Source organism: Phyllostomus hastatus, unplaced genomic scaffold (genome assembly GCF_019186645.2).
Source record: "Phyllostomus hastatus isolate PE091 unplaced genomic scaffold, TTU_PhHast_1.1 phas_scaffold_182, whole genome shotgun sequence".
NCBI lineage: Eukaryota > Metazoa > Chordata > Mammalia > Chiroptera > Phyllostomidae > Phyllostomus > Phyllostomus hastatus.
Window position 1 is genome coordinate 696860 of NW_025334013.1, and position 24661 is coordinate 721520.

At 69.8% G+C, this 24661-nt stretch overlaps 2 protein-coding genes across 4 annotated transcripts in view; both read left to right on the forward strand.

Moving 5' to 3' along the window:
- The first annotated feature begins 804 nt into the window (after positions 1 to 804).
- Positions 805 to 10930, forward strand: GABRD (gamma-aminobutyric acid type A receptor subunit delta). 3 transcript variants are annotated; one of them, XM_045859437.1, is made up of 9 exons: positions 805 to 922; positions 6095 to 6207; positions 6456 to 6523; positions 6618 to 6838; positions 8084 to 8166; positions 8587 to 8724; positions 9348 to 9503; positions 9641 to 9852; positions 10083 to 10930. In XM_045859437.1, the coding sequence occupies exons 1-9, from the start codon at positions 855 to 857 to the stop codon at positions 10380 to 10382; spliced, it is 1359 nt and encodes a 452-aa protein (XP_045715393.1). In that variant the 5' UTR covers positions 805 to 854; the 3' UTR covers positions 10383 to 10930. The 3 variants fall into 3 exon arrangements, with proteins under 3 accessions (XP_045715393.1, XP_045715394.1, XP_045715395.1); XM_045859438.1 differs by having other exon boundaries at positions 6648 to 6838; XM_045859439.1 differs by lacking the exon at positions 805 to 922 and adding an exon at positions 3811 to 3935.
- A 9896-nt stretch (positions 10931 to 20826) lies between these two features.
- Positions 20827 to 24661, forward strand: part of PRKCZ (protein kinase C zeta) — a 47873-nt gene continuing 44038 nt past the window's right edge. Inside the window, exon 1 of the mRNA XM_045859409.1 lies at positions 20827 to 21030. Coding sequence (XP_045715365.1) covers positions 20960 to 21030 — 71 coding nt within the window. The 5' untranslated portion in view covers positions 20827 to 20959. The remainder of the gene's footprint in view (positions 21031 to 24661) is intronic.

Genomic DNA, 24661 nt, shown 5'->3' on the forward strand with positions numbered 1-24661 from the left:
TGCTGAGGAATTTTATGCCCAAAAGAGCTGAAATCGGAAATGTGCGGGCCCTCGACTCTCTCGGCAGTTCGGGGGCCGCTGCAGCTGGAGCCCAGACGCCCGTCCGCCCGGCGGGGGCTGCAGGCAGGTGTGGTGGATCCCGACGCCTCACAGGGGCGGCCCCGTGCTGTGGCCACAGCGGGCCTGAGACCACATAGCCCCAGCGGGTCGGCGGCCGCACCCACCCCTTTTCCTCTCCCCAGGCCCCAGCCCGGGGGGGTCAGAGTTGCTCCTGGGGTTCCTGCTCGGGCTCTGCGTGAGGGTCCTGGAAGGGTCCTCCTAGGAGAAGGCGAAGGCTGAAGGGACGCTGGCACCCTCCCCGAGCCGCCCCTACCAGCTTCTCTGGCTGCGAGCCCCACAATCAGGCCCCGCCGAACTCCACCTCCGGACGAGGCGCCTCTCGGTCCGAAGGCGCTTACTCCGGCGGCAAGAGGCAGCGTCAGCGGGGGTCGTGCGCCGGTCACCTCCCATGCAGGCGCGCGGAGAGTCCCCGTCAGCTCCCGCTAGACCCGCGGTGGTGGGACGGGCTGCGCCAGACTGGGGAGGGGGCTCGGCCGGGCGGGGCCGCTGCAGCCGGAGGGGGCGGAGCTCGTGGCTCCGGGGCGGCCAGGGAGGCAGGTGAGGTGGCGGCCGGGTTCGGGGCGGGGCGGCTCCCAGCTCCGCGCTCCCCGCCCTCGCGTCCGCGCCCGCGCGAGCGCCCTCCCTCTCCCGCCCGCCTGTGCCACCGCCGCGGCCGCCGGAGAAGCAACTTCGCGAGCGCCCGAGACCCGCCGGACCCTGGCGCCGCGCCGGTGCAGCCCGAGCGGCCGGAGGCCATGAACGCGCTGGCCTGGCTGCTGCCGCCGCTCCTCCTGCTCTGCGCGCAGCAGCCCCGCGGCACCAGGTGAGCGGCCCCGCGTCCGCGCGCGCCGGCGCCGACACCGGGCTGCGGGGACGGAGCGGGGCGCGAACCCCGGCTCGCCCCCTGTCTGCCCGCCCGGTTGCCCCCGCGCCCGCCCCCAAGCCCGCCCCCCTTTCTCCGTGTCTGCCCCCCATCCTCCCATGTCGGTCCCCGCCCCTGGTTCCCCTCGTGTCTGTCCCCCGCCCCAAGTTTGTCTTGTGCCGCCCCCGCCCGCGCCCCCTCGTCTGTCCGCGTCTCTCTCGGGGCCGCCCCCGCGCCGTCTCCCCGCGCCCGCGCTCCTTTCCGCACCCCGGCCGCGGCCGCCCCCGGGTGCTGTCCGCCGTCCGGTGCTGAACCGGCGCTGCGGGGCGGGGCGGGGCGAGGGTCGTAGCTGTTCTCAATTTTGCCCCGAGGAGCCCGGGCAGCACTTGGCCGGCGCCCGGCCGGCGAGCGCCCTTCCCGGCGCGGGCTGCGCGCTGCGCGCTGCGCGGCAGGAGGAAAGGGGGGACGCGAGAACCGGAGGAGGCTCCCCCTCTCCGTGGGAGCAGAGCCGCGCGGGCTCCTCTGCGTCCTGGGGCAGGTCGCAGCTGTGTGCTGTGAAAGTGCCGGCTGGGGTGCCGGGGTCTCCCTCCAGAGGTCCTTCCAAAGGGCGTCCTCCCAGCCTGAGCTCGGGGAGACGCAGGTGGGAGCAGACCAGGTGCCCCCGGCAGCAGGAAACCTCGGGATCTCTTCCCGGCAGTGGGTGGGACGAGGGCCCTGGCTCCCCGGGAAGGGCTCCGGGGGCCTAGGCGCCCTCCGGCTGCCTCCCAGACGCCAGCACAGTCCGGGCTCCGCTCCGCTCCCCGCCGGGCCCCTTCCGTGGGCGTCGTGGGGGCCGCTTTGGTGCCCGGGCTCTGCAGAGCAACGGCAGACCAGATGCCCCCCTTGTCCGACGCCATGGTCAGCCAGGGGACGTCAAAGGCTTCAGAACTGGAAGCGGCTGACCCCCAGCCGGCCTCGGGCTGTAAGTGCTCAGGCAGCTCAGCAGCGAGGATGTGGCCGGAGGCCCTCGCTGCTGGGGCGGGGACAGAGCCAGCACAGCCCGGGAACAGCCGCTGTCCCTGTGGTGCCCGCGGGGCTGGGGCGCCCCATCCCCGGGGGGGGACTTGCTCTCTCCCCGAGCCCCAAAGGCCTTCTGGCTTCCCCCTCCCTGCTGCACAGAACCGGGAAGGGACGGCTGAGGCCGGCCGGAGCTGCATGCGCTGGACGCCCCGGTCGGCTGGCGGCCCAGCCCCTGGCCTTGGCAATGAGATCCGAACCTCAACATCTTAGCCCCAGTGTGACCCCAACACTCATTTGGCAGGAGAGCCTGTCTCTCTCCAACCAGAGGATCGTCCATCTTTACCCGCCCTGTTTCAGGGTCACATTTATGCATGTCCCGCTGGGATGTTCCCCAGACCCCCCGAGAGTGCACGCAAACCATGCCACCTTTCTGAAGTCTGGAACATTCTGAACTGCGACCGACCCCCCATCTGGCTCCGGGGTGTCGGGTGAGGGGTGTCACCTGTGCTCTGTGGGCCTGGGTGGGCCGCCTTCAGACCTCTCCCTCCCTGCCGTCAGCTTCGGTGCCCTCAGCCCAGAGAGCGGAGGGCTGCACCCTGGCCCCTCGGCGTCCAGGTCCTCACCCCCGCAGCAGCGGGGGGCAGTGGGACTCACGGGAGGTGCCTGAGCCGGCCGCCGCTGCGCAGCGGTGCCGGCGGGAGAAGCTCGGTGGGAAGAGAAGCCACATGTGGGGCAGCGTCGGGGGGTGGGGCTGGGTCGAAGCCAGGGGCCTGCCCACCCACTGGGGTGTGGGCGCCGAGTGGGCGGCCCTCCCCAGCTGCCGGCACCTCGGTCTCCCTGGAGAGGCCGCGCCCGCAGCCCCCACCTCGCCGGCTCCCTGTGCGCCTGCGACGGGCTCCTCTTCGCCTTGGTAACTGAGGTGCCGGCGTGGCTGGTGTTGCTCTAAAAACAGAGCTGCCGGGGCTCCGTGGGCTGGTGTGTGTGCATGGTGGCGGCCCTCGCAGGGAGCAGGGCCCCGCGGCTCTGCTCAGCGAGCCCACCTTCCCCTGTCCTGTCCCCCACCAGTCCCCTGGGACGCAGATGAGTGACAGGGGCAGGAGCGGGGGGAGGTCTGCTGACACCCAGAGTGCAGGGCGGGAGCTGCCCGTCCCGTCCCGGCGGCCACTGCTTCCCCGGAGCTGGCCACCATGCGGAAGGAAGCCCCGCCCTGGGCCACCACAGGGGTCCCGGGCTGCCTTGGGCCAGAGGCCCTCTCCCCAGACGCTGGTCAGAGCCACCAGGTCAGAGCCACCGTGCTCTTGCTCCCGGTGGAGCTCCCCACCCCCGGCCCCACCCCCAAACGCCCCCTGGCATCCAGACTAGCAGGGAGCAGGCCCTCCTTGGCATTCCGGCCCCTTGCGTCCCTCCGCAGCCGGGACACGGCCAGCCCTGTCCTAGCTAGGAAGGGGCCTCCGGGGGAGCCTGCCCCCTTCTCGCTCCCAGAGGCGGCAGAGGCTCAGCAGTCTCTGGCGGGTGCCCCGCTCCTCCCAGGCCGGCTTCACGCAGGGGCCGGCCCTGGTGCTGCCCTCCTGCCCCAGAGTGGGTGTGGGATGGGGGGTGGGGGGGGCAGGGGGGAGGAGGAAGGAGGGTCCCCCCCCTGCACCGCTGCCCCGAGGCCCGGGAAGGACAGCGTCTCCTGACGACCTCGTTCCGGCTGCCGCTGCCGCTGGATGGCAGCTGGGCCAGTCCAAAAATAAAGCCTGTTTCAGATCCCTTTCCGCCGACCTTCAGGGTGACCTCCATTCGCCTGTTTGATGGTGCTCTGCTTGGGGCCGGGACTTCTTATCCGTTCCGTCTTACACTTGGTTACACAAAGAGCCGGCCCACCCCTCCCTGGATGGGGCCGTGAACCTCCAAGGTGGACCTCGGGGTAGATTGGGGTCTTCAGTGTCATTCGCCGAGAAGCTCCAGGCTCCGAGTCAACCTTCCTCAAAAGGTCACGTGTGAAAGGGACCAGGGGCCTTGGTGCCCCTGCCACTGGGGCTCGGGAACCCAGACGGCCCCGGGGGTTCTGGGCTCTCTGAGGGCGCAGGGCGGGGCTCCCTGTCTGGGCCGCAGACTCAGCCCCGGAGCCCCAGTCCCCACTCACGGCCACTCCAGAAATGCAAGGTCCCCCGGGTGGGGGGGGGCCCAGGCCCCTCTCTGTCTCAGGTGTGTCTGGCCCAGGGTCACCTGTTCGCTCCCCCCTCCCCCAGGGTGCACGTGCACTCTCTCTCCAGAAGCCCGGTTTGGAAACGGGAGCCTTGTCCCGAGCCCAGGGCCGGGTGAGGCAGTGGTGGGCTTGTGCAGGGGGGGGCGGAGGACCGGAAGGGGGGGGACGGGGACAGAGGCTCGGCCGAGGCCCCAGGGGGCTCTGGAGGAGCAGGGGGAGCCGGAGTCGGAGAGCCCAGGTGTGGGCTGTGGTGGACCCCCGCGGTGGGGCACTGGGCGAGGGGCTGGACACGGGGGCAGGGCCGCAGCCTGGCTGTGTGGACAGTCACAGCGGAGCAGGAGCGGGGGGCCAGGCCACAGACGACAAGGAGGTAGTCCCCGGGGAGCAGGAGGCCAGGGGAGCCTGGGGTGCGGCCCCCACCCTTGGGAGGGAGGATTGGCCACCGCGCGGTGGGGACCCAGAAGGGACGCCAGTCTTCTCGTCACAGCAGAAGGAAGGGCCTGGAGTGGGCGCCTGGGCCCACGGTCAGGGCTGGCTCTGGATGGTCTGTCTGCAGGCACAGGGAGCCCAGAAGTCCGGGTTCCTGGCCACCCCAGATCCAGATCCTGGCCCCTCACGTGTCCCCCGTGAGCTCAGGCCAGGCTTGGGGCCCAAAGTGACCCGTCAGAATGGAAGCAATTCAGAGAATAGCAGGAGCATTACTCTTGAACGGCCCCGGTCACCTCTAGCTCTGCGACTGAGGGAAAGTGCCCTGCCCCCCCACTGTGTGAGCCCCTCCCTGAGGGCTGGAGGTCAGGGACGACTGTCCTGGGGCTGCTGTAACCAGTGACCGGAAACCTGGGGGCTTAGAACCACAGACACTGGGTCTCTGCCACTTCTGGGGGCTGCAGGTTCAATACCACGGTGCGGGCAGGCTGCTTCCTGCTGAGGCCACGAGGAGGACCCGTTCCCAGCCTGTTCCAGCCCCCAGTGCTTCCAGCCCCCGGGCCTGTGGCTGCCCCCCTCTGCCCCCGTCCCCGCACTCGGGGGGCATGGGACCCACCCTCGTCCATCCAGCACGACCTCATCTCAGCCAGTCTCAGCCACAGAGACCCTGTTTCCAAAGGAGGCGCCGCTCTGAGGTCCTGGGTGGGCGGGAGTTTCGGGGGCCGCTGCTCATCACCCCGGGTCAGGTGGACGGAAGGAGGGTGGGCAGATGTTGCTTCTGGGGAGCTCGGTGTGTCCGGCTGTCCAGCGTGTGCATGGACACAAGGTGTCTGCCACACGGGAGACGCCCGCGGTGGCCCCGCCAGGCTGTCAGTGGGATCGTCCTGCAGCCGGGAGCTACGGCCCCTGCTTCCCTGGAGTCACACTGAGCTCCAGAAGTGCATGGCGATTTGGGGGGACTCTGGGGTGAGGCCCGGGCCTGTCGGCAAGGGACAGAGAGCAGGAGGCCGGCTGCCCCTGCCCCTGGGCCGTCCAGGTCTCCCCCCCTGCCCCTCCCAGGCCCTGGGCCTCAGCTTCCTGGTCGTACACTTTTCTCCCGAGTCCCCACCTGCAGGGGACTTTGCTTCAGAGGCTGCAAGGCTGCTGGGTGGCCGTGTCAAGGTCGCTTGGGCCTGTCCGATGGGGGGGCTCTGGGCTGGCTGCCCCCCGAGGAGCATTTGTGGAGGGAGTCGGAGGGCACAGGCCAGGCTGGGGGCTCTGCCGGGCCCTGGCAGCCTCCGTCCAGGCCGAGCTGGTGGGGCAGACACAGAGGCTGGGGAAAGGACGGGGCAGCCCTGGGCCCTGCGTCTCCCTGGGCGCCCTGTTTCCGGCGAGACTCCTGGCCTGGAGGGGCCCTCAGGGGGTCCTCCCTGTCCCTGCTGGCCCAGGTGCCGGGCACAGAGCGGCCGCCTCAGGTAGGGACACAGGTTCTGTCCCCGGGGCCGCGCCTGAGACCAGTGTGGGCCTTGCTCCCCCAGAGCGATGAATGACATCGGGGACTACGTCGGCTCCAACCTGGAGATCTCTTGGCTCCCCAACCTGGACGGCCTGATCGAGGGCTACGCCCGGAACTTCCGGCCGGGCATCGGAGGTGAGCCGGCAGGCGGCTGGGGCCCGGGGCCTGCCCTGTGTGCGTGTGACCCCTGGCTCGGGGCTGGCTCCCCCGAGTCTGTGTCACATCTGGAGTGCCGCCCCCGGGGACCCAGCTGGGAAGGTGGGCCCTCTGGGCCTCGCCGCAGACTTGCGCCCACATGGCCCCCTCCACAAAGCACCCGGCTGCTCCCGCCCTGCCTGCCTGGGGGGCCAGGGTCTGGCCTCAGCCCCGCTCCCTCCTCCCAGGCCCCCCTGTGAACGTGGCACTGGCCATCGAGGTGGCCAGCATCGACCACATATCCGAGGTGAACATGGTAGGTGCCGTCCGCCTCCATCCCCCCCGACCCCCGCGGCCGTGCGCCCTGGGGCAGAGCGGCTGACGGGGGTGGGGGGCCCCTGCCCCCACAGGAGTACACCATGACGGTGTTCCTGCACCAGAGCTGGCGTGACAGCCGGCTCTCCTACAACCACACCAACGAGACGCTGGGCCTGGACAGCCGCTTCGTGGACAAGCTCTGGCTCCCGGACACCTTCATTGTGAACGCCAAGTCTGCCTGGTTCCACGACGTGACCGTGGAGAACAAGCTCATCCGGCTGCAGCCGGACGGCGTGATCCTGTACAGCATCCGGTGAGCCCGCCGCCCGCTGCTGGGGGGGTGGGTCACACCCGCCAACGACCGGCAGCCGCCCGGGACGCGGCCGAGGCCGAGGTGGCCGCCCGGGAGGGAGCTGGCGGGCGTAGCCTTTGGCCAACACAGAGTTTTCCTCAGAAACTGGGGTGAAATCCACCCAACGCGAGATGCACCGTCTGCGTCTGATTCGGTCTTTATCGTGGTTTTCCCGTCAGCACTTAGCACCCTGGCGCCCCCTCCCGCCAGCAGCCCCCACACGGTCGTCCACGAGTCCCTGTCCCCCCTCGCTCAGTCCCTCCGCCCCCTGCCCCCAGCCCCCCACCAGCTCTCGTCTGTAAAGGGGACCCTTGAAACACGAACAGCGCAGCCACGGTCACTGCTCTCCCAGCCTCGTGCAGACCTCAGCTCTGTGTAGGTCCAGACCCCCCAAAGGGGGCCCCGTGCCCCCCCCGGCGGTGGCGCTGCACCCGCCGCGGGCACCGCCCGCCCCCGCGTCCGTGCGTGTGCCCCGCCTGCACGCGCCGTGGAAAGCGAGTCACACCCCGGGTGACCTTGCGCGCCCGGCAGCTCCCCCTTGGCGAAGCGCCTGCGGGGCTCACGCACGTTGTGGTGCTGGGCGGGATCTCACCCCTTCTTGGGCGGACACCCCGTACGCGCCCCCCGGTGCCCCCACCCACTCGCCCACCCACGGACGCTGGGCCGCGTCTGCCTTCGGGCGGCTGTGGGTTACGCTGCTACGAACACGTGTGTCTGGGTGTTTGAACACGTGCTCTGGGACACGGGCCTCATGACGATGGCATTCATTGCCAACGTTTCAAAAATCAGGAGGGTTACACGGGAGTCTAAGTTCTCTGGGGAAATCGGAACCCCGGGCAGCCGGTCCGGCTCCGTTTCACGGTCAGCAGGCACCCCGGGGCGTCTGCCTGGTGGGCTGGGCACATGGCGGGACCAGCCTCCCAGGGCCTGCCCTGGCCACAAAGTCCATCGTCTTGCGGGACGAAGAAAGTGAATGGAGCCCAGTCCTTCATTCCTGAAGGACGAACCACAAATTTCTGTAAAGTGGTCAGTTCTCAGTTTCCACCCAGGAGCCGGCTTCCCACCATCAGAGGTGGGCGCCGGGCCCCACCCAGGCGGGGGCTCCCGGAGACGCCCTCTGGGCGGCACGGGCGCCTCTCAGCCTGTCCGGCAGGGGGCGCTGCCAGCCCGCGGGCCCGGCCTCACACCTGGCGACCTCCCGCACAGAATCACCTCCACGGTGGCCTGTGACATGGACCTGGCCAAGTACCCCCTGGACGAGCAGGAGTGCGCGCTGCACCTGGAGAGCTGTGAGTGCCGCCCCGGGGGCGGGGCTCCTCGGGCGTGGCCTCCCTGCGCCCCGGAGGGTGGGTGGGGCCTCGGCTGGGGGCCCGCGGGGGGGTCTCCGACTGTCCAGGCCCAGGGCGGCCAGTCCGGCTCGGCCGCAGGGAGGCGTCTGGGATGGGGTGTCCCTGGCGCGAGAAGCCTGGGCAGGAACAGAAGGGGCTATGAGGCCAGAGGAGCCTGCCCGGGACAGCCAGGCCACCGCGGCAGCCCCCGCGGCTCACCGGGGGGCCACGGTGACCTGCGCTCCTGCCGCTCTCCTGGCCCCGCCCACCCGCCCGACGCCGCCTCCTCACTCCGCGTTGCTGCTGTGCTGGGCTCCGGGTGGGGGCAGGGGGCTCCCGCGGGGGGGCCCCGGGCGCTGAGGGCGCTGGGCTCCCCCGCAGACGGCTACTCGTCCGAGGACATCATCTACTACTGGTCGGAAAACCAGGAGCAGATCCACGGGCTGGACAAGCTGCAGCTGGCCCAGTTCACCATCACCCACTACCGCTTCTCCACGGAGCTGATGAACTTCAAGTCAGGTGGTGCGGCCTCGCGGGGCCTCTTCCTGGGGGGGGGCCTCTTCCTGGGGGGGGGCTCTTCCTGGGGGCGGCTCCGAGGGTGCAGCTGGGGCACGGGCCGCGCAGGGTGGACGTGGGTCAGCTCTTTTTCTATTTATTCCCTGGCCCTCTGTCGCTTCCCAGTGGCTGGCAGCACGCTGGGCTTGAGGGCAGCCTGAGGATGTGGGGTGCTCCTGGGACCCCGGCACTGCAGGGGCTCGGGGGCCGAGCCTCGGGGCTGCCTTGTGTCCTGGCCGCTCTTGCGCCGCCACCAGGGCCTGGGAGCCCAGCCTTGCTCTTTCCGGGAGACTGGCTCTGCGTGGCAGAGGGCCAGGGGAGGAGGGCCCCCCGGGCCAGCGCGGGGACGATGGCGGGCTCTTCCTCCGAGCCTCCCTCTGGGTGGCCCTGTGGCGCGGCCGGCCTCTCCCTGAAGGCTGGGCCCGGGGCTGGGGAGACCCCTGACCCACCAGGCTGCGTGGGGAGGTGGAGGAGGCAGGGGTCTGGGGTCCTCCTTCCTTGTGAGAGTGGCCACAGCCCCGAGGACCGGGGTGGTGGCGGGGCGGGGGCAGGGGCGGTGCCGGGCCCTGACCGGGTCTGGTCCGCAGCCGGCCAGTTCCCGCGGCTCAGCCTGTACTTCCAGCTGCGGAGGAACCGGGGCGTCTACATCATCCAGTCCTACATGCCCTCCGTGCTCCTGGTCGCCATGTCCTGGGTCTCCTTCTGGATCAGCCAGGCCGCCGTGCCCGCCAGAGTGTCTCTCGGTACCGGCCTGGCCTCTCCTCCCGGGAGGTGGCGGGAGGCCAGGGGTGGGGCCAGCCGGGCCAGGCCCGGGCAGAGGAGCCGGCCTGTCCCCGGTGGGGCTGGCGTGGCGCCGAGATCAGCCCGGCGACTCCCGCAGGCATCACCACGGTGCTCACCATGACCACCCTGATGGTCAGCGCCCGCTCCTCCCTCCCCCGGGCGTCGGCCATCAAGGCGCTGGATGTATACTTCTGGATCTGCTACGTGTTCGTGTTTGCCGCGCTGGTGGAGTACGCCTTCGCCCACTTCAACGCCGACTACCGGAAGAAGCAAAAGGCCAAGGTCAAGGTCATGGAGCAGAGGGCAGAGGTGAGGATGGGCCAGGCTGGGTCTCTGGAGCTCAGGACCAGGGACAGCACCCCCCCTCACCCAGCCCAGCCCAGGACCCTCTGCCGCCTGCCCTGCGGACGTCACTCCCCACGCCGGGGCTCTCGTGTGCTTGCCTGGGCCGGGGGTGGGTGGGCGGTCGGGGGTCTCGAGTGGCAGCCCTGGGGGCCTGGGCCAGGCGGCCCTCAGCCCCGCCCCACCCCTCCCTGCAGATGGACGTGAGGAGCGCCATCGTCCTCTTCTCCCTCTCGGCCGCCGGCGTCTCCCAGGAGCTGGCGGCGTCGCACCGGCCAAGCCGCGCGCCCCGGAACCTCCTGGGCTCCTACAGGTCGGTGGAGGTGGAGACGGGGGAGCCCCGCAAGCAGGGGGGGGCCCGCGCGGGGGCCCGGGGAGGCCTCCGCGCGCTCTTCAAGCCCATCGACGCAGACACCATCGACATGTACGCCCGCGCCGTGTTCCCTGCGGCCTTCGCCGCCGTCAACGTCGTCTACTGGGCGGCCTACACCATGTGAGGCCGGCCCTCCGCGGCCCGGGACTTCCCGGGGGAAAGGACGCCCGGGCGGGACCGGCCTGCTCCTGAGGGGGAAAGGGGGGACGAGAACGGGCCACGTGAGGCCGGAGGGCGGCCTCCGTGCCCCCAAGCAGCGGCTCCGTCCCCTCCCTCCCTGGGACGCCCGCTGGGCGGCTCCCACCGCCTCCCCCCCACCCGAGGACGTCCGGCCAGCTCCTCCGTCCCAGCAGCGGAGCCGGCCTGCCCCGAGACCCGGCCGGCGGACGCAGGGCCCTGGGAGGCCTGTGCGCTTTCGGGGCTGGAAGAGCGAGCCGGCTCCAGGGCCCCGCCCTGTGGGCCTGAGCCTGGCGGGGGCACGAGGCTAGGCGTGGACGGCACTCGTCGGGCTGGTGACAAGGTGGGGACAAAGGTTCGTGGGTCTTTGGTCCCAGCATGAAATAAAGCAAAGCCTTTGGCCGGCGTGACGTTCTCTGCCACCACGGCGGGGCTGCGGCCTCCTCTCCCGGGGCTGGAGACCGCTCCTCCAGCCGTGGGCTCGCGGGACTCGAGGGCAGAGCGGCTTGGCGGCTGCACCCCAGAGGCTGAGCTGTGTGGCCACGTCCGGGGCATCCACGGGAGGGGCAGAGGTCGGGGAGGGGGCGTGGCTCCTCAGTCTCCAGGTCCCACGGCCAGGTGCCAGGGCAGTGCCATCTCGGAGGTGGCAATGGGAGGACAGAGGCCCTCAGGTCCCACGAGCACCCGCAGCCCCTGTGCACGCAGGTGACAAGGTCACAGCTTGGCAACCACAGCCACTGGAGATCTGACTGACGGGCAGCTCCGCCCCAGGGGGCGCGGTTCCCAGCGCTGCCTGGGAGGGGCAGAAGCTTGACCCGAGGGCAGCTCCGCAGGCTGCCAGCTGCGGCCGGGGCCAGGGCGCGGCTCCGGCGGGCGGGCACGGTCAGCCCGGCGCTGTGCCCAGTGCCCAGGGAGCAGCCAGGCCACGGGCCTGCTGGGCCCGTGATGCCCCTCCCGGGGGGCCCACCTCAAGCCATCTCGAGGGGCACGTGTCAGAGGCCTGGTGTGAGTCGGAAAGGGGGCCCTGCTGGGCCACCCGCCCCGGGGTCCCCAGTGTCCTGAGGGTGCTCACCCACAGACAGGGCTCGGCCGGCGGAGTGGCCGCTGGGCTCAGGCGCCCCAGACAGGGGCCCGGGGCCCGGCTGGCCCCCAAAGGACTGACCCTGTGCACAGGCAGAGGGCATTACCCCCTGCCCAAACCACGGAGCAGGGCTCACTACCTTTCCCGCCCCAGCCCTGCTTCGGCTCAAGGCCCCCACCTCCTGAAGACCCCCCCACATCCTGCGGCCCCTTTGGACCCGGCTGTGAGGGACTGGGCTGCAGGGTCATCCTGGGGGTGAGAGAGGCCGGCCAGCAGGGCCTCCGGGCTCCAGTGTGGCCGGGAGCCGGGAGCAGGGGGAGGACAGACGGCCTGGGATCAGCAGAGCCGAATCTGGGTCAGCCAGGGCTCCTGGCCACCTCCGGACAGCGGGGGGCGGCAGGCCGGGCCAGCCGGCTCCACGGATGGACAAACAAAGGCTGGGCAGGGCAGTGGCCTTGGACACCCCAGCCCCAGCTTGGCCCCTCCTGTCTGTGTGGCCCTGGGCAGGGCCACTGCCCCCTCCTCCCTGGGGGCTCCCCGGGGTGGGGGGAGGGGACGGCACTCTGAAGGTTCGGGGCTGGGCCAACCCGGCCCCCGAGGTCCTGCCCTGAGCCTGCTGCCAGGCCTCCGGGGGGCCTGCAGGGGGGCTCCAGGTATGCGGAGCTGCTGGGCTCGCCTGGGTTCAGAGGTCAGTGCGGCTGCAGGACCCTGCCCATCCCGGCGTCGCCCTCCCGCCTGCCCTGGGCTTGCAGGCCGCCCTCCTCCTGTGGTCGGGGCCCACGAGGAGCTATTTAAAGCCAGCTTGGTGCCGCCTGCAGCACCCACACAGCCAGGCCCACCCGGGCAGGAGCCGTCGCCTGATTCCGCCACCAGCAATCACTGCCTCCAGCCTGCAGGCTGCTATTTCTGCCGCGTGTTTACAGGGCAGGAAGAGGGACGGGAAAACTGCCTTTGAAGCACCGAGTTCTATTCTGGTGGCGGCGACAGGAGCCGCCTGAAGGCCGGGCAGAGCCGGGCTTGCAGCTGAGCAGAGCTGGCCTGGAGGTGGCTGGCACACTTCCTGCCCTCCGGCGCCTGGCTGGGCCAGGGGCGGGGAGCGGCGGGGCTCCCCACCCAGCAGGTCCGTCTTCGGGGGCTCGTGGCCTCCGCGTCTGTGGCCCCCGGTGGCCGCTGGAATGCATGTCGTCGGTGGAGATTTGGCTCCTTCTGAGAGCCGGGACAGCTCTCCCCCGGACCACGGGGGCTGCAGGGTCAGGGGGCAGCGCCCCAAACTCCTCCTCTCACTGCGGCCGGGGTGAGCAGTGCCCCTCCTCTGTCAGGGAGGCAGGCGGCGCACTCGCCACCCCTGGGCACGCCAGTCGGGTTCCCTCGGTGGCAGAGCCGGACACGGGGGCTGAGGTGCACGGAGTTCATTGGATGAGGAGTATTGGGGTGCTGGGGCTGCCTTCACAGAGAGCCACAGACTGGCGGGCTTAAAACAAAACGGAGCTGGGGCCTCCCAGGTCTGGAGGCCGGAGTCCGAGCTCCCGGTGTGGGCAAGGCCGTTCCTTCAGAGGGGGAGCCGGCCCCAGCAACACCCCCCCCCCGGCCCCTGCTGCCCCTGGCGCTGCCGGCACTCCTGGGCCTGCAGGCTCGTCCTCCGTCTCTGCATTCGGAGCTGCATGGCCTGGCGCTCTGCACGCCCTCTCCACTTGTCCTCGGGTTTAGGGCCCCTCAGTGCGGTGTGACCCCAGTTTAACTCATTGCAGCTGTGCAGGCCTCGCTTCCACGGAGGCCCCATTCTGAGGTTTGGGGGATGGGATTTGGGGGGCCACTGTCCAGCCCGGCCCAGCAGTGACCTGTGGAAGCGGCAGCACAGGTGCAGGGAGAACAGAGGACGGAGGTGCTTCCCTGGCCTGGGGCGCCCCAGTCCCGGTCCCACTGGGGGCTCCCACAAGGCGTGTGGAGGGCTCCCCTGAACAGTCCCTCTGAGGAGCAAGGGGCTGGGGCATCTGTCACCTGCTCCCCCTGCCTCGGGGGCTGCCCACAGACACGCTGATCAGACACCCTGCCACGCCGTGCAGCCTGCTGCAGACAGGGGCCACCCGGGGGCTGCGGCCCCACTCAGCGGGGTGTCCCCCCACATGGGCCGCGTCTGCTCAGGACACCACTGCTCCCTCGAGGTGATCGCAGCGGCAGCAAGAACACCTCCCCGGTGCCTGGGCACCGGCCGCCGCCGCCCGCTCTTCCCCCGCATCGGGCGAGAGCTGTGCAGAGAAGTGCCGTCTCCTCCTGAACCTGAACGCAGTTTGTCAGCTCCGCGGCCCCGCCTGGGGAGGGGGCGACGGGGGCCAGCGAGGGCCGGGTGCTGTCTGCAGACGCGGCTGGCTTTCCTTCGGGAGTGGCAGCCTGGGCCCCGCCCACAGGAGGCTCCTGACCTTGGGTGACAAGGTGGCAGGAGACCTTCCTCCCCCTGGGGCAGCTGGGTGCTTTCCCAAGAGACAGATGCCAGGCACAGCCGGGCTGTGGGGCCCCGCCGGGCTGTGTGCTGGGGACACCTGGCAAGGTGTCTGTGTGTGCACATGTGCGGGCGTGTGCCATGTTAGATCTCAGAGGTCACGGGGAGCCCGGGGTGGGCTTGGCCTCCGCTGGGCAGCCAGCCCCCGTGTGGCCTCCCACCTGCAACCTGGCGGGCGGCGAGCAAGGCACACTCCTGGGAGACACAGATGCTCGCTTTTCCTGCCCCTCCCCAACACGGCGTCCCGGAAGGGGCAGGACGGGGCCACAGGACGGGAACCTCTTCAGGGCTCTGGGTGCGTTCGGTCACTTGGCTTCCTGGAAGACGGTCCCAGCCACGCCTCCTGGTGTGTGGTGTGTGTGTGGTGTGTGTGTGGTGTGTGGTTGTGGTGGGAGGCCTCCTCTCGTGGCCAGGACAGGCCACGGCACGAGTCCTCGCTGCTCCTCGCCCCGAGGCCTGCCGCCCTGACCCTGGGGAGAGTTACAAGCCACACCGCGCACACGCAGCCACCCCCGCCCGGTACTGCCTCCCAGCCTTTGAGCAGAAGGCAAGGGAAACTGGGGAGAGCGGCTCAGCGGGCGCGGATGGGTCCCCAGCGCCTGAGGCTGGGCTACGCCAGCCTGCGAGCCCAGCTCCCCAGTCGAGGACAGACCTGGCTCGGCCACGTCGTGTCCCTGTGATGTTTGGAGTGAACCGCAGCCCTGTCTGCCTTCACGTGGCGAAAATAGCAGCCCGTTGCCATGGTGACGGAGGGTTTGGGTGCTGCCTCCTCAGCCGTGCAGCCGCTTTGGGTTTCGTTATGATCCCAGGCAGTCTAGGGGGTGGCACAGTGGGGCCCGCCCCCCACCCCCGCCTCTGCCACCGTTTCCCTCCGAGGTGCTCAGAGGGGCGTGTCTTAGGCCCCAAGGAGACGGGGGTCACTGCAGGGTCACACCCACCTGGGAGAGATGAGCCGTGCGACCCCGCTGGCCCGGCTGCAGCCAGCTGTCACGTGGGGTCCCAGCCCTGGCTTTGCTGGCCTTGTGACCTGGACAAAGCACTGGGCCGCCCTCAGTGTCCTCTTCCGGAGGATGGGGCCGTGATGCCACCACCTTGAGAACTACCAAAGGCCCCTGAGCTGAAGCCTGACACCGAGGGGACCTCGAGAGTGGGGTCGCCATCGTGCGTGGGGTCTCGATCTTGCAGGACCAGGGACGCCTGCGCCTCAGGGTACAAGGGGACAACAGACTGTGGAGTCTGTGTGGGGGGGCGTGTGAGAAGAGCCACAGGACAAGGCCGAGCACAGCAGCGTCCAGCTCTGTCCCGCCTTGCTGCCAGCGTCCTCGAAGCCCCCTGCGCCCCCCAGTCCAGCCTCCCCTCCCTTCTACAGCCCCTGGACACAGCAACCCCACCCCTCCACGCCGCCCTGCCGCCCAGCACGTGCCTTGGTGCCGCAGGAACGCTCGCAGACGCGCATGCGCATGCTCGCACGCACAGACATGCGCACACACTGCCTCCGTTCGCAGAAGCCCTGCAGCGATGTTAAACGGGGACCGTTTGGTGTAAAGGGTGAAGACTTGGAACAGGTGGGTGGGAGCTGTGAATGGGGGTGGGGGCTGGGAGGGGCCTGAGGGAGGCTCGCATAGGGTGAGCTGGAAGGCTGGCGTTCGGGCCTGCGCCGTAAACTCGGGGCTCCGCACACACCCCCATGTCCTCAGCCGGTACCGCCCACGCCCCCCCCCACGCAGCCCCGGGAACCAGCAAGTGGAGCCCCTTCCTCCTGCCGTGTCCCTCCTGCGCCCTCTACTGGGGACATGTAGCACTGCGCTGCCAGGAAGGGACGCCGCCCCTGCGCAGGATCCCTAACCCCGACCCACAACCACGCGTGATCAGATCCTAACTCCAGCCGCGCAGACCCTCACCGTGGAGGAGTCCATCTGTAATCACAGGTTGTGAGTGGTGGATTTGGAGCCTAGAGGTGATCGTGAGTGGCACGTGGATGCGCACAGATGCTCACAGACACACGTGCACACAGAGACACACACAGACACGCGCCAGGCCCACAGGCCTGCAGAGGTGCAGACGCCCCTTGCTCTCTCCTTCTGGGCGGGCAGGGGTGCGCAGAGGCGGAGAGGGAGCCCCTCCTCCCCAGAGCTTCCCCACCCCCTCCACGAATGAGGCTCCAACACCTGTCCCGCACCTGCGGGCCACCCTGCTCCCTGGGGCCACCGGGCCTTTGCACAGGCCAGCCTTCTGCCGCCCTGCTCTCCCACTCCACCCACGGCCCATCCTCAGGTGCCGCAGGGGCTTCTGCTGGGACCTAGTCCGACCTGGCCTCTCCAGCAGAGCTGCCATGTCTGTGTGACCCAGCGGCAGTGGCCTGCCCCCCCACGGGTGTGCAGGGTCCCTGAGGGGTCAGCTGTGTCTGGGCGGATCCCCAGGAGGGAGGCTTGGGGCTGATGAGTCTCGTGGAGCACAAGGTCCACTTGGCTTTCGCTTTACCCCAAGGATCTCAAAGTTGTTTGAAAGTATCACCGTAAAGAACATTCATCCAAGAAAATCACTGCCTGGCCGGGTTGCTCCATTGGTTGGAGCATCGTCCCGTAGACCAAAAGGTCGTGGGTTCAGTTCCGGCCCGGACACATGCCCGGGTGGTGGGTTTGGTCCCCAGTCAGGGCACGTGGAGGAAGGCAACTGAGGCGGGCAGCCAGTCGGTGTTTTTCTCACACGTCTGTGTCCCTCTCTCTTTAAAAACAACAAAGAACTGCCCTGGCTGGCGTAGCTCAGTGGATTGAGCATGGGCCTGCGAACCAAAAGGTCGCAGGTTCGATTCCCAGTCAGGGCACACGCCCGGGTTGTGGGCCAGATCCCCAGTAGGGGGTGTGAGAGAGGCAACCATACATGGGTGTTTCTCTCCCTCTCTCCTTCCCTTCCCCTCTCTATAAAACTAAAAATAAATAAATAAAAAAGAAAAAAGAAAAACAATGAAGAACTGTCCTCAGGTGAGGATCAACAAAAATAAAGATCAGGTGAGCCAGGCGCCACCTGGGAGAGGGAGAGGGACCTTGGCTGGAGTCTCCCTCCCGCATGTCCCCCGCCCGCTGTCTGTCGGGAGAGGGGGCAGGGCAGGGCAGGGCAGGAGGGGTGCTGTGCTGCCACGCCCTTCCGTGTTGTTGGGGTTTTACCAAAAGCCTGTGTCACTTTTATAATCCATTTAACACACACGCACGCACAGCGTGTGAACTTTCCATCAGGAAAGAGCAGGTGTTGGTGATTGCAGTCCTGCAGGAGGTCTCGGGGAAATGGGGGCAAGCGGAAACTGCAGAGGGGTGCGGAGGCCCCGCCCTCAGCTGTCGTCCATCCCGGCCGGCACTTCAGCCCAAAGGTCGCCCCCTTGCTCTGCTCCGCCCCAGGGGTGCTGGGAGCCCTCACACTGTGGCTTCCTGCCGCTGACTGCAGAGTGGAGGAGAGGCGCCGCCCGGCCCAGTGACCCCTGGGACAGGCCGAAGTCCTGGGAGGCTGGCCTGGCCCCAGCGCTCGCAGCGGGCCACACCCACGCACGTGCTCACTCAGTCACTCATTCATGCCCCTGTGTGCCTGGTGCCCGGAGACTGGGGGGCGGGGGCACAGTGGGGACCCAAGCTGATCAGGTCCCAACCCCCACCACGTCCGGAGGGGGAGCTGGGTGGAAAGTTTTGGAACAAACGCCCTGCCCAGTCCCTAGGGTGCGGAGCAGGCAGCGGAGGTCCTGAGGCTGGACGGGCACACCTGTCTCAGACCCTTGAGGCAGGTCTGAGGGCCTGGATGGGCAGGCTGCAGCGAGAGTTGGTGGGGAGAATGCAGAAGCCCAGGCCTCCATCCCCTGGGGGTGGGGGGGTGGGAGGCTGCTGGGGAAGGTGGCTTTTCCGGGCACCGCACCCCCACCAGGCGCTGCACATGGTCCCAGACCCAGGGGTTGAACCTCCCTCGGGACCCCACTGGGACACTCCCCTCCCCCTCCCCAACCCCCACAGAGAACAGAGCCTCGCCCCAAACCAGGCAGCTGTCGCCCTCCTCCAGGCTTCCCTCTCTAGGACTGACCCGGGCACCAGCCTCCAGGAGGGAGGCCCCCACGACATGGCGGCTGCGGCTGCGGCCACGGCCAGCGCCTGGGAAACACCGGATGCCGGTGGCTTCGGCTTTAGCAAGGGTTCCCCTGGTTGGAAAGGCACCCCCCCGGCAGACCCTCGAGTCCAGTTTGCCTCCACACCCCACCTACGGCCGCGGAGCCCTGCGTGCCCGTGCAGAGTGATGCGGGAGTCCCCCACGGGTGGGGGTGGGTGAGCAGGCGGGACCTGAAGGAAGTGTGGGTCTGGACGGGGCGGCCCCTGGAGGGAAAGGCCCTGCAGAGGCCCGAGGCAGGGGCTGGCCTGGTGGCCAGAGGGCAGCGCGCCAGGCTGCGGATGGCGGGAGGCGAAGGCAGAAGAAACGGGGTCCCAGGCCCTGGGGGATTTCCCAGAGGATGATGGGAATCGTCGGGGGTTTTCAACACGGGACAGAGCGACACATTGTTTTAAGGAAACTGGAGGCTGGGGCAGAGACCCCCATGCGGAGGGTGGGGCCTGGACCAGGTGGTCCCCAGCGCGGTGGCAGGATGCGGCTGGAATCTGGAAGTAGGTTGAGGCTGGGACGTTCCAGATTTGCAGATGGAGGGGAGTGAGGGATCAGAGGAAGGAGGCAGAGGGGCCTCCACGGTTTTCAAGCTGAGCACCTGCAGGGGGCGTGGGGGCGGGGTGCTGGCACAACAAGGTGGAGAAGGGCACTGGGAGGGAGGGAGGGAGGGAGGTCAGGCCAAGAGGTGTGCGGTGGGGGCCCAGGCCCAGGGCCCCGCCTGAGCTTGGGAGGGCATTCGGAGCCAACGCCTGCCTGGAGGGGGCGGTGCGGGTGGTGGAGGAGTTGGGGAGAGGGCAGCACTCTAGGGTGAGAGTTTCCAGGGGTACCGGGCAAGGGTCCATTAAGAGAAAGTCTGAGGTTTGACTTATGTATTTACTGATCGTAGAGAGAGAGGAAGGGAGAGAGACAGAGAGACACAATCAGAGGGAGACACAGAGAACGGCTGACCGGCTGTCCCACTTACTCAGGCAGCTGCTGCTTGTTTGTGCCCCGGCCGGGACTGAACCGGCAACCTCGGCGTCTCTGGGCGATGCTCCAACCCGCTGCGCCACCCAGCCAGGCCCCCCCAGCCTTTAGAACCCAGAAGTCTGGTGGGCGGGGGCTGGGAGGAAGCAGCGGGAGCGATGAGGTGCAGGCAGGGACGCAGAGGCTCCTGGAAGGGGTGTTGTCGTGGAGAGGAGCCACAAGTGGCCAGGGGCATGGGGGTGGGGGTGGGGTGTGGGGCAAGGCTCTGTCTTTGTTGTTTCTTAAAAGACGGGCGAGATCCCCAGCACCTTAAGTAGGTGAGAAGTGGGTGGTCAGCAGGTTGCTCTGTGGCTGACTCTAGGAAGGACAAGGGTTCTCGGGCCGCAGAGGTGGTCCACTTGGTTCCCCAGGGTCCCCGCGGTGCCTGGCTCCCAGGAGGTGAGGAGGCGCCCGAGGTATCCGAGGAATGAAAGAGTGGCCGAACAGGGAGCCCTTCAAATTGTCCGGCCGAGGAGTGGCCGGGTGAGGAGGGGCGAAGCCTTGGCAGGGAGTGGAGTCTGGGGTCAGAGGGTGCCGACAGGGAGGGGTGAGGAAGGGGGGGGAGGCGCAGGGGATCGCCTGGGGGAGGCTGGGGTTTGGCACGCGCAGCCGGGATGAGGGGGCTGCAGGCCGGGGGAGGGGGCCCCCTGAGGTCCTACTAACAGCAGGTGTAGGTCCTGCGGCCGCGGCCAGGAAGGGGCGGAGGGTCCCTGTCCCTGGAGGAGGCGGGTGTGCAAAGGCGGCTGTCCAGATCAAACGCCAAGGAGCACTGCTGTGGACTCAGAAATGAAGGGCGACCTCGGCCAACGGGCGACCTCGGCCAACGCAGTCAGCCTCCTTGTCCAGGAGCAGAGGGGGCTGGCCAGCGAGGGTGGACAAGCCTTGCCTGCAGCGGGGTCTTGGATCCCAGCAAGGGAGGAGGGCGGCTGGGCCGGGACGACCAGCGGAGCCCGGACGTTGGCCGGCGTCTCTGCTCCCCGCAGCCTGTCTCCGCACCTGGAACCTGCTAACACGCCGTCGTAGCTCGTTGGGGGTCGTGGATCTGAGTTCCTGACCGCACTCTGGGGAGGCCGAGCTCCCTCTGTCCATCCCTCGCCCCCAGGTCACCAGCGACCGCTCCCCGCTGTCCTCTAGATGAGCGCTCGCCCTGGAATCGCCCGCCTCTTGTTAGCACAGACGGCTGGAGTTCCGACTCGGTGGATCCGGGCCCGAGAGCTGGCATTTCTAAGTCCCCGGGCCACTGCATCGCGGGGACCCCACCTGGGAATCACCGGCCCCGGAGCGAACTGCACGGAATGGCCACTGGCAGGCGGGCAGTCCCCGAAACCCCGGCCGCCGGCACAGCCGGAGGTTGCCGGGCAGAGCCGGGCGGCGCGCGCTCCCATTGGCCGCAGGTGGGCCGCGCCCCGCCCGACAGGTAGTGTCCCCGCGCCGCGCCATTGGGCCGCGGCCTAGGGGTCCCCCGGGGATTGGCCCAGGTGGCGGGCCCCGCCTCGCCCTCATTGGCCGCAGGTGCCACCGCCCCCGCCCCGGGACCGCCCGCCCCGCCGATTGGCCGCCGGCTGGGTCGGCCATGTTCGGACCCCCCCCCGCCCCCCCCGCGGGCCAGACGCCAGACTCCGCGCCCGCGCCCCCGCCCCGTCCCGCGCGCCGCCCAAGTTCGGCGGAGTTGGCCGGCGCCTCTCGACCCCAGCGCCGCGCGCTCCCTTCCGCGTTCCGCCGCCCGCCCCACCTGGCGCCGGGCCGCTGGGAGCCTCGCGCCATGGCCCGAGCGCCCGGGGCGCGGCGCTGACGGCGCCCGGAGCGCGCCATGCCCAGCAGGACGGGCCCCAAGATGGACGGGAGCGGCGGCCGCGTCCGCCTCAAGGCGCACTACAGCGGGTGAGCGGAGCGGGGCCGGACGGGGCGGGGGCGGCCGCGCCGGGCCGCCCGTCGGGGACCGTGCCGGCGCTGCCGCGGGCGTCCGAGAGCCGCGGTCGTGGTCGCGGCGCGGGAGCGAGGGGACAGCGAGGCGCGTCCGGCCCCCGGGCGTCCCGAGAGGTCCTGACGCCCCAGCGCCGAGAGGCGGCCCGGGCTCGCCCCCCGGCCGGCGAGCGCTGCTGCTCGCGGGGTGCAGGGGGCGCTCCGCGGCGCGGTCCTCGGCGCTGGGCGCCGTGTGGACGTTTCCCCCGGAAAGTGAGCCGGGCCGCGAAGGCCGCAAGCTGGGAAGACTGAACTGTGGGTCGGACGGTGCGAACCGCGGGCCGAGGGCGGGGGCCGGGGTTTCCCCAGTTTCCCCGGCGCCCCCGGCCAGCGTCCGCAGCTGGGGACCAGCTTCAGGACCAAGGCGAAGGCCCGGGGCGGAGCCGCCCGCGGCCGAGCGTGGCGGGCGCCTGGCTGCGGAGCGCTCGACGCGGCTCCCCCGGGACCGGACCTTTCGGACACCGATCCGCCCCGCGGCCGCGCTCCGCGGCCTGGACTCAGTCTGCCTGGCGGCGAAAGGGGGCGAGCGGGCGCCTCCCCGGCGGCAGTGGCGGGGAGCGCGGCGCGCTTGGCCGCGGGACGCCCGCTGGGGATGGAGGGGGCGGCGCCCCGAGCGCGGTGCAGACGGCGCTCCGGCAGAACTGGGCACCTTTGCCGCTTTTTCCTCCCACGGGGTCGGCCTCCAGGAGTCCGGGAATCGGACCTGGCTGCTGTCAAGGTCGCCCCGGCCCGGAGGGGTGGGGGAGCGGAACGCCGGTCCGATGCTGCGGGTGAGCCTGTCGGTCTGGCTGGCGTGGCACCCCCAGAAATCGGGGTCTGCCCGAGGGGCGCTCCCGGGCGGGGCCTCGCGCCCAGGGAGGGGCTTCGGGCTCTTGACCCCCCGAGTGTTTCTTGTTTGGGGTCTCTGGTCGCGCCCCTCCTGCCCCTGCGCCGTCTTCGGTCAGGCGGGGCCGGAGGGCAGAAGGTTTTGGGGAAGCGCTGGCGAGCCCCCCTGAAGGGGTCGGGAGGCTGCGGCTCGGAGCCCGGGAGGCGTCGGCTGGGTCCTGGGTCTCCCGCTCCCGGGAGGGCCGGAGCACCTGGGCTTGCCGCTGGGCAAACGGGCGCAGCTGTGGGATCTTTGAACGGAGTAACCCGGGACTTTGTGTAAATCAGAGATAGCCCTGCGTGGGGGGAGGCCACACCCAGAGCCCCCCGCGGTGGGTGCGAACGGGCCCTCCGGCAGACAGGTTAACGAGGCCCCCGCAGGCCCTGAGCTGGGGCGCGAGGATGGAGACGGGTTGTGGGGAAAGTTCGGGGGACCCCCGGGAGTTCTGCCCCCGCCCCACACCGGCTTTGGCCCCTGGAGAGCTCTTCGGTTACCAGGAGTAACGTGAGCTGCTGAGTCTGGTTTCCCGGGCGGATGAGGCCCCGCCCCGCAGACGAGGCCACGCCCCGCCCCCTTTCCTCTTCCTTCCCTTCCCGCCTCTGCTCTTCCCTCCCTCTCCCAGCTCCCCGCTCTCGCCCTCCCTCGCTCTCCCCCTCCCTCACGTCCCCCCTCCCTCCCGCAGCCCTCTTTTCTGCCCTGGGCTGCCTCGGTTCCTCCTCCACCTGCTCTCCCCGCCTCGCCCCTGCCTCCCCCCGGGGGACTGAGGTGGGAGACCGGGTCCTCGGAGCACGGCCCTGACGCTGGCTTGCAAGGTGCCCACCTAGACCAGCACCCACTTGCCCAGACCCCGTGGGCCCAGGTGACGTTCTGGCTCTCGGTGGTAGGGTGCTGGCGCCTCCCGGAGGGAGGCTGTTCTTGTGCCGTTGGGCCAGGGACGGAGGGCCGGCCGGACGCTTGGGAGCCACTGGTGAGAAGGGGGTTCTTCCGCTGCCCCCACTGGTAATGGTTCCTTCTGGTCACCCCTTCTCACCCCCCGAGGCCCCCGCAAAAGGGCTCGAGATCACGGTCTCTCTCGCCCACTGGGGCCTCCGGAGGGAGTGGGGTCTGGCGGCACCTGCGTCGTCCAGGGGCTTTGGGGCGATGTGCGGTGGTTTGGGGACCCTGCGGGGCCTCGGCCAGCCGCTTCTGTGAGGCTGTGGCGATGACGGCCGGCTCTTCCTCTGCCCAGCTCAGCCCAGCCCCCTGTTCCGGAGTCTGCACTGCCCAGGGCCTGCTGTGTGCAGAGCCCAGCGCCGGTCCTGCGCCCAGGAGACCTGGGCGTCGGGGGAGGGGCGTCCCCCAGGCTGCCGGGGGCGGACTCCTGGTCCCCCTGCCCAGGGCTCTGTCTTGCCCAGGGGGGCTGCTCTATTCGGGATTGGGGTGAGGGCAGGGGTGGTGGTCACGGGTCTCGCCCTGGGGGTGAGGGTGGGGGAGGGAGGGCCCCCCCCCCCGGGCTTGCTGACGTCATGCCTCACCGGGCTGGGAGATTCGGAGCCTGCCACCGGGTGCTCCCACGGTGTTTCCTGGGGGAACAGTAGCTCCCACTTAGAGGCAGAATGCAGGGGAGCGTCTTGGGGCAGGGAGAGGTCAAAGGTGAAGGGATGGCAGACGCTGACTTCCAGAGTTCCTGGGGGCCGGAGGACTGGGGACGCTGGGTCAGGTGACGCGTGTGGCAGGTGGCAGGTCGGGGTGACCCCAGGGAGGTGGAGCGGGCGGTGGCTGGGTCTTCGCCTCTGGAGCCCTCGCTGACGAGCACGTGCCCCTCCTACGCCCTCCTGTCCCGTCTGCCGAGACGCTGCCAGCCGTGGTGGCGGAGGGCCGGGTTCGCCCTGGCGTGCTTGGGGTCCTGGGGGCAGGTGATGAGGGTCTCAGAGCAGACGACCAGCGGGAAGGGCGGGCGGGCGGGCAGCCAGCGGCCCTCAGCGAGAGTGAGGTCGGTGGGCAGGTCCTGGACCCTCGCGGCCCTCGCCTTGCCGTCCTGTGGTCGGAGACTCTGTAAACCCGCGCCGGGGGAGTTCGGAAGCCGGCGGCGCTGACGCCGAGCGGGCGCTGCCTTCTGTGTGCAGGCCCTGCGCTGTCGGGTGTCAGGCGTGGGTGCCTGTTCCCCGCAGCCCCAGCCCGTGCTCCGAGGACGTACGTGCCTCTCAGTTCAGTGACGGCGTTCCCCGCCCCCGTTGGTGCCCTCCCTCCCCTCCGAGGAGAGGGGACAGGGCCGGCACTTGTTTCGGGGCGTGGCCAGAGCGGGAAGTGCGCCCCCGGACCCCCGAGCCATTTCCAGCCGTCCAGCATCAGCCTCCCGCTTTGGGGTAAAGAGATAAAAGGCAAAGGCGTTCTGCGTGACTTCCTTTTCCGAAACAATGCAGGGAGGCAGGTGAATGGTCTCTCCAGGGCATCCCTGGGCCGTTACAGTACTCCATTCTGCCCCTCCCCCTCCCCAGTTTTCCCCCCCCCCCCCGGGCTCCCATCCCGCCCCAGGCCTTCGTCTTGGACCTGATGCCCTTGTCCGCATGGTCCGGTGTGCCGGCAGGTTCTTGAAGGCTATGGGCGTGACCCACCTGGTGACCTTTCGGGCAGAACAGGCCCCCGTGCCTGAGCTGCTGCTCGCCCGGCTTCCAGTAGGGGGCGCCTCCGCGCAAGGGCCTTCCC

Excerpts from the sequence above, each read along its gene's own strand:
- GABRD (XM_045859437.1), top strand. The coding sequence starts at position 855 with ATGAACGCGCTGGCCTGGCTGCTGCCGCCGCTCCTCCTGCTCTGCGCG. Across the intron at positions 6,524-6,617 it reads ACATATCCGAGGTGAACATG|GAGTACACCATGACGGTGTT; the intron begins GTAGGTGCCGTC and ends CTGCCCCCACAG. Across the intron at positions 9,504-9,640 it reads GCCCGCCAGAGTGTCTCTCG|GCATCACCACGGTGCTCACC; the intron begins GTACCGGCCTGG and ends CGACTCCCGCAG.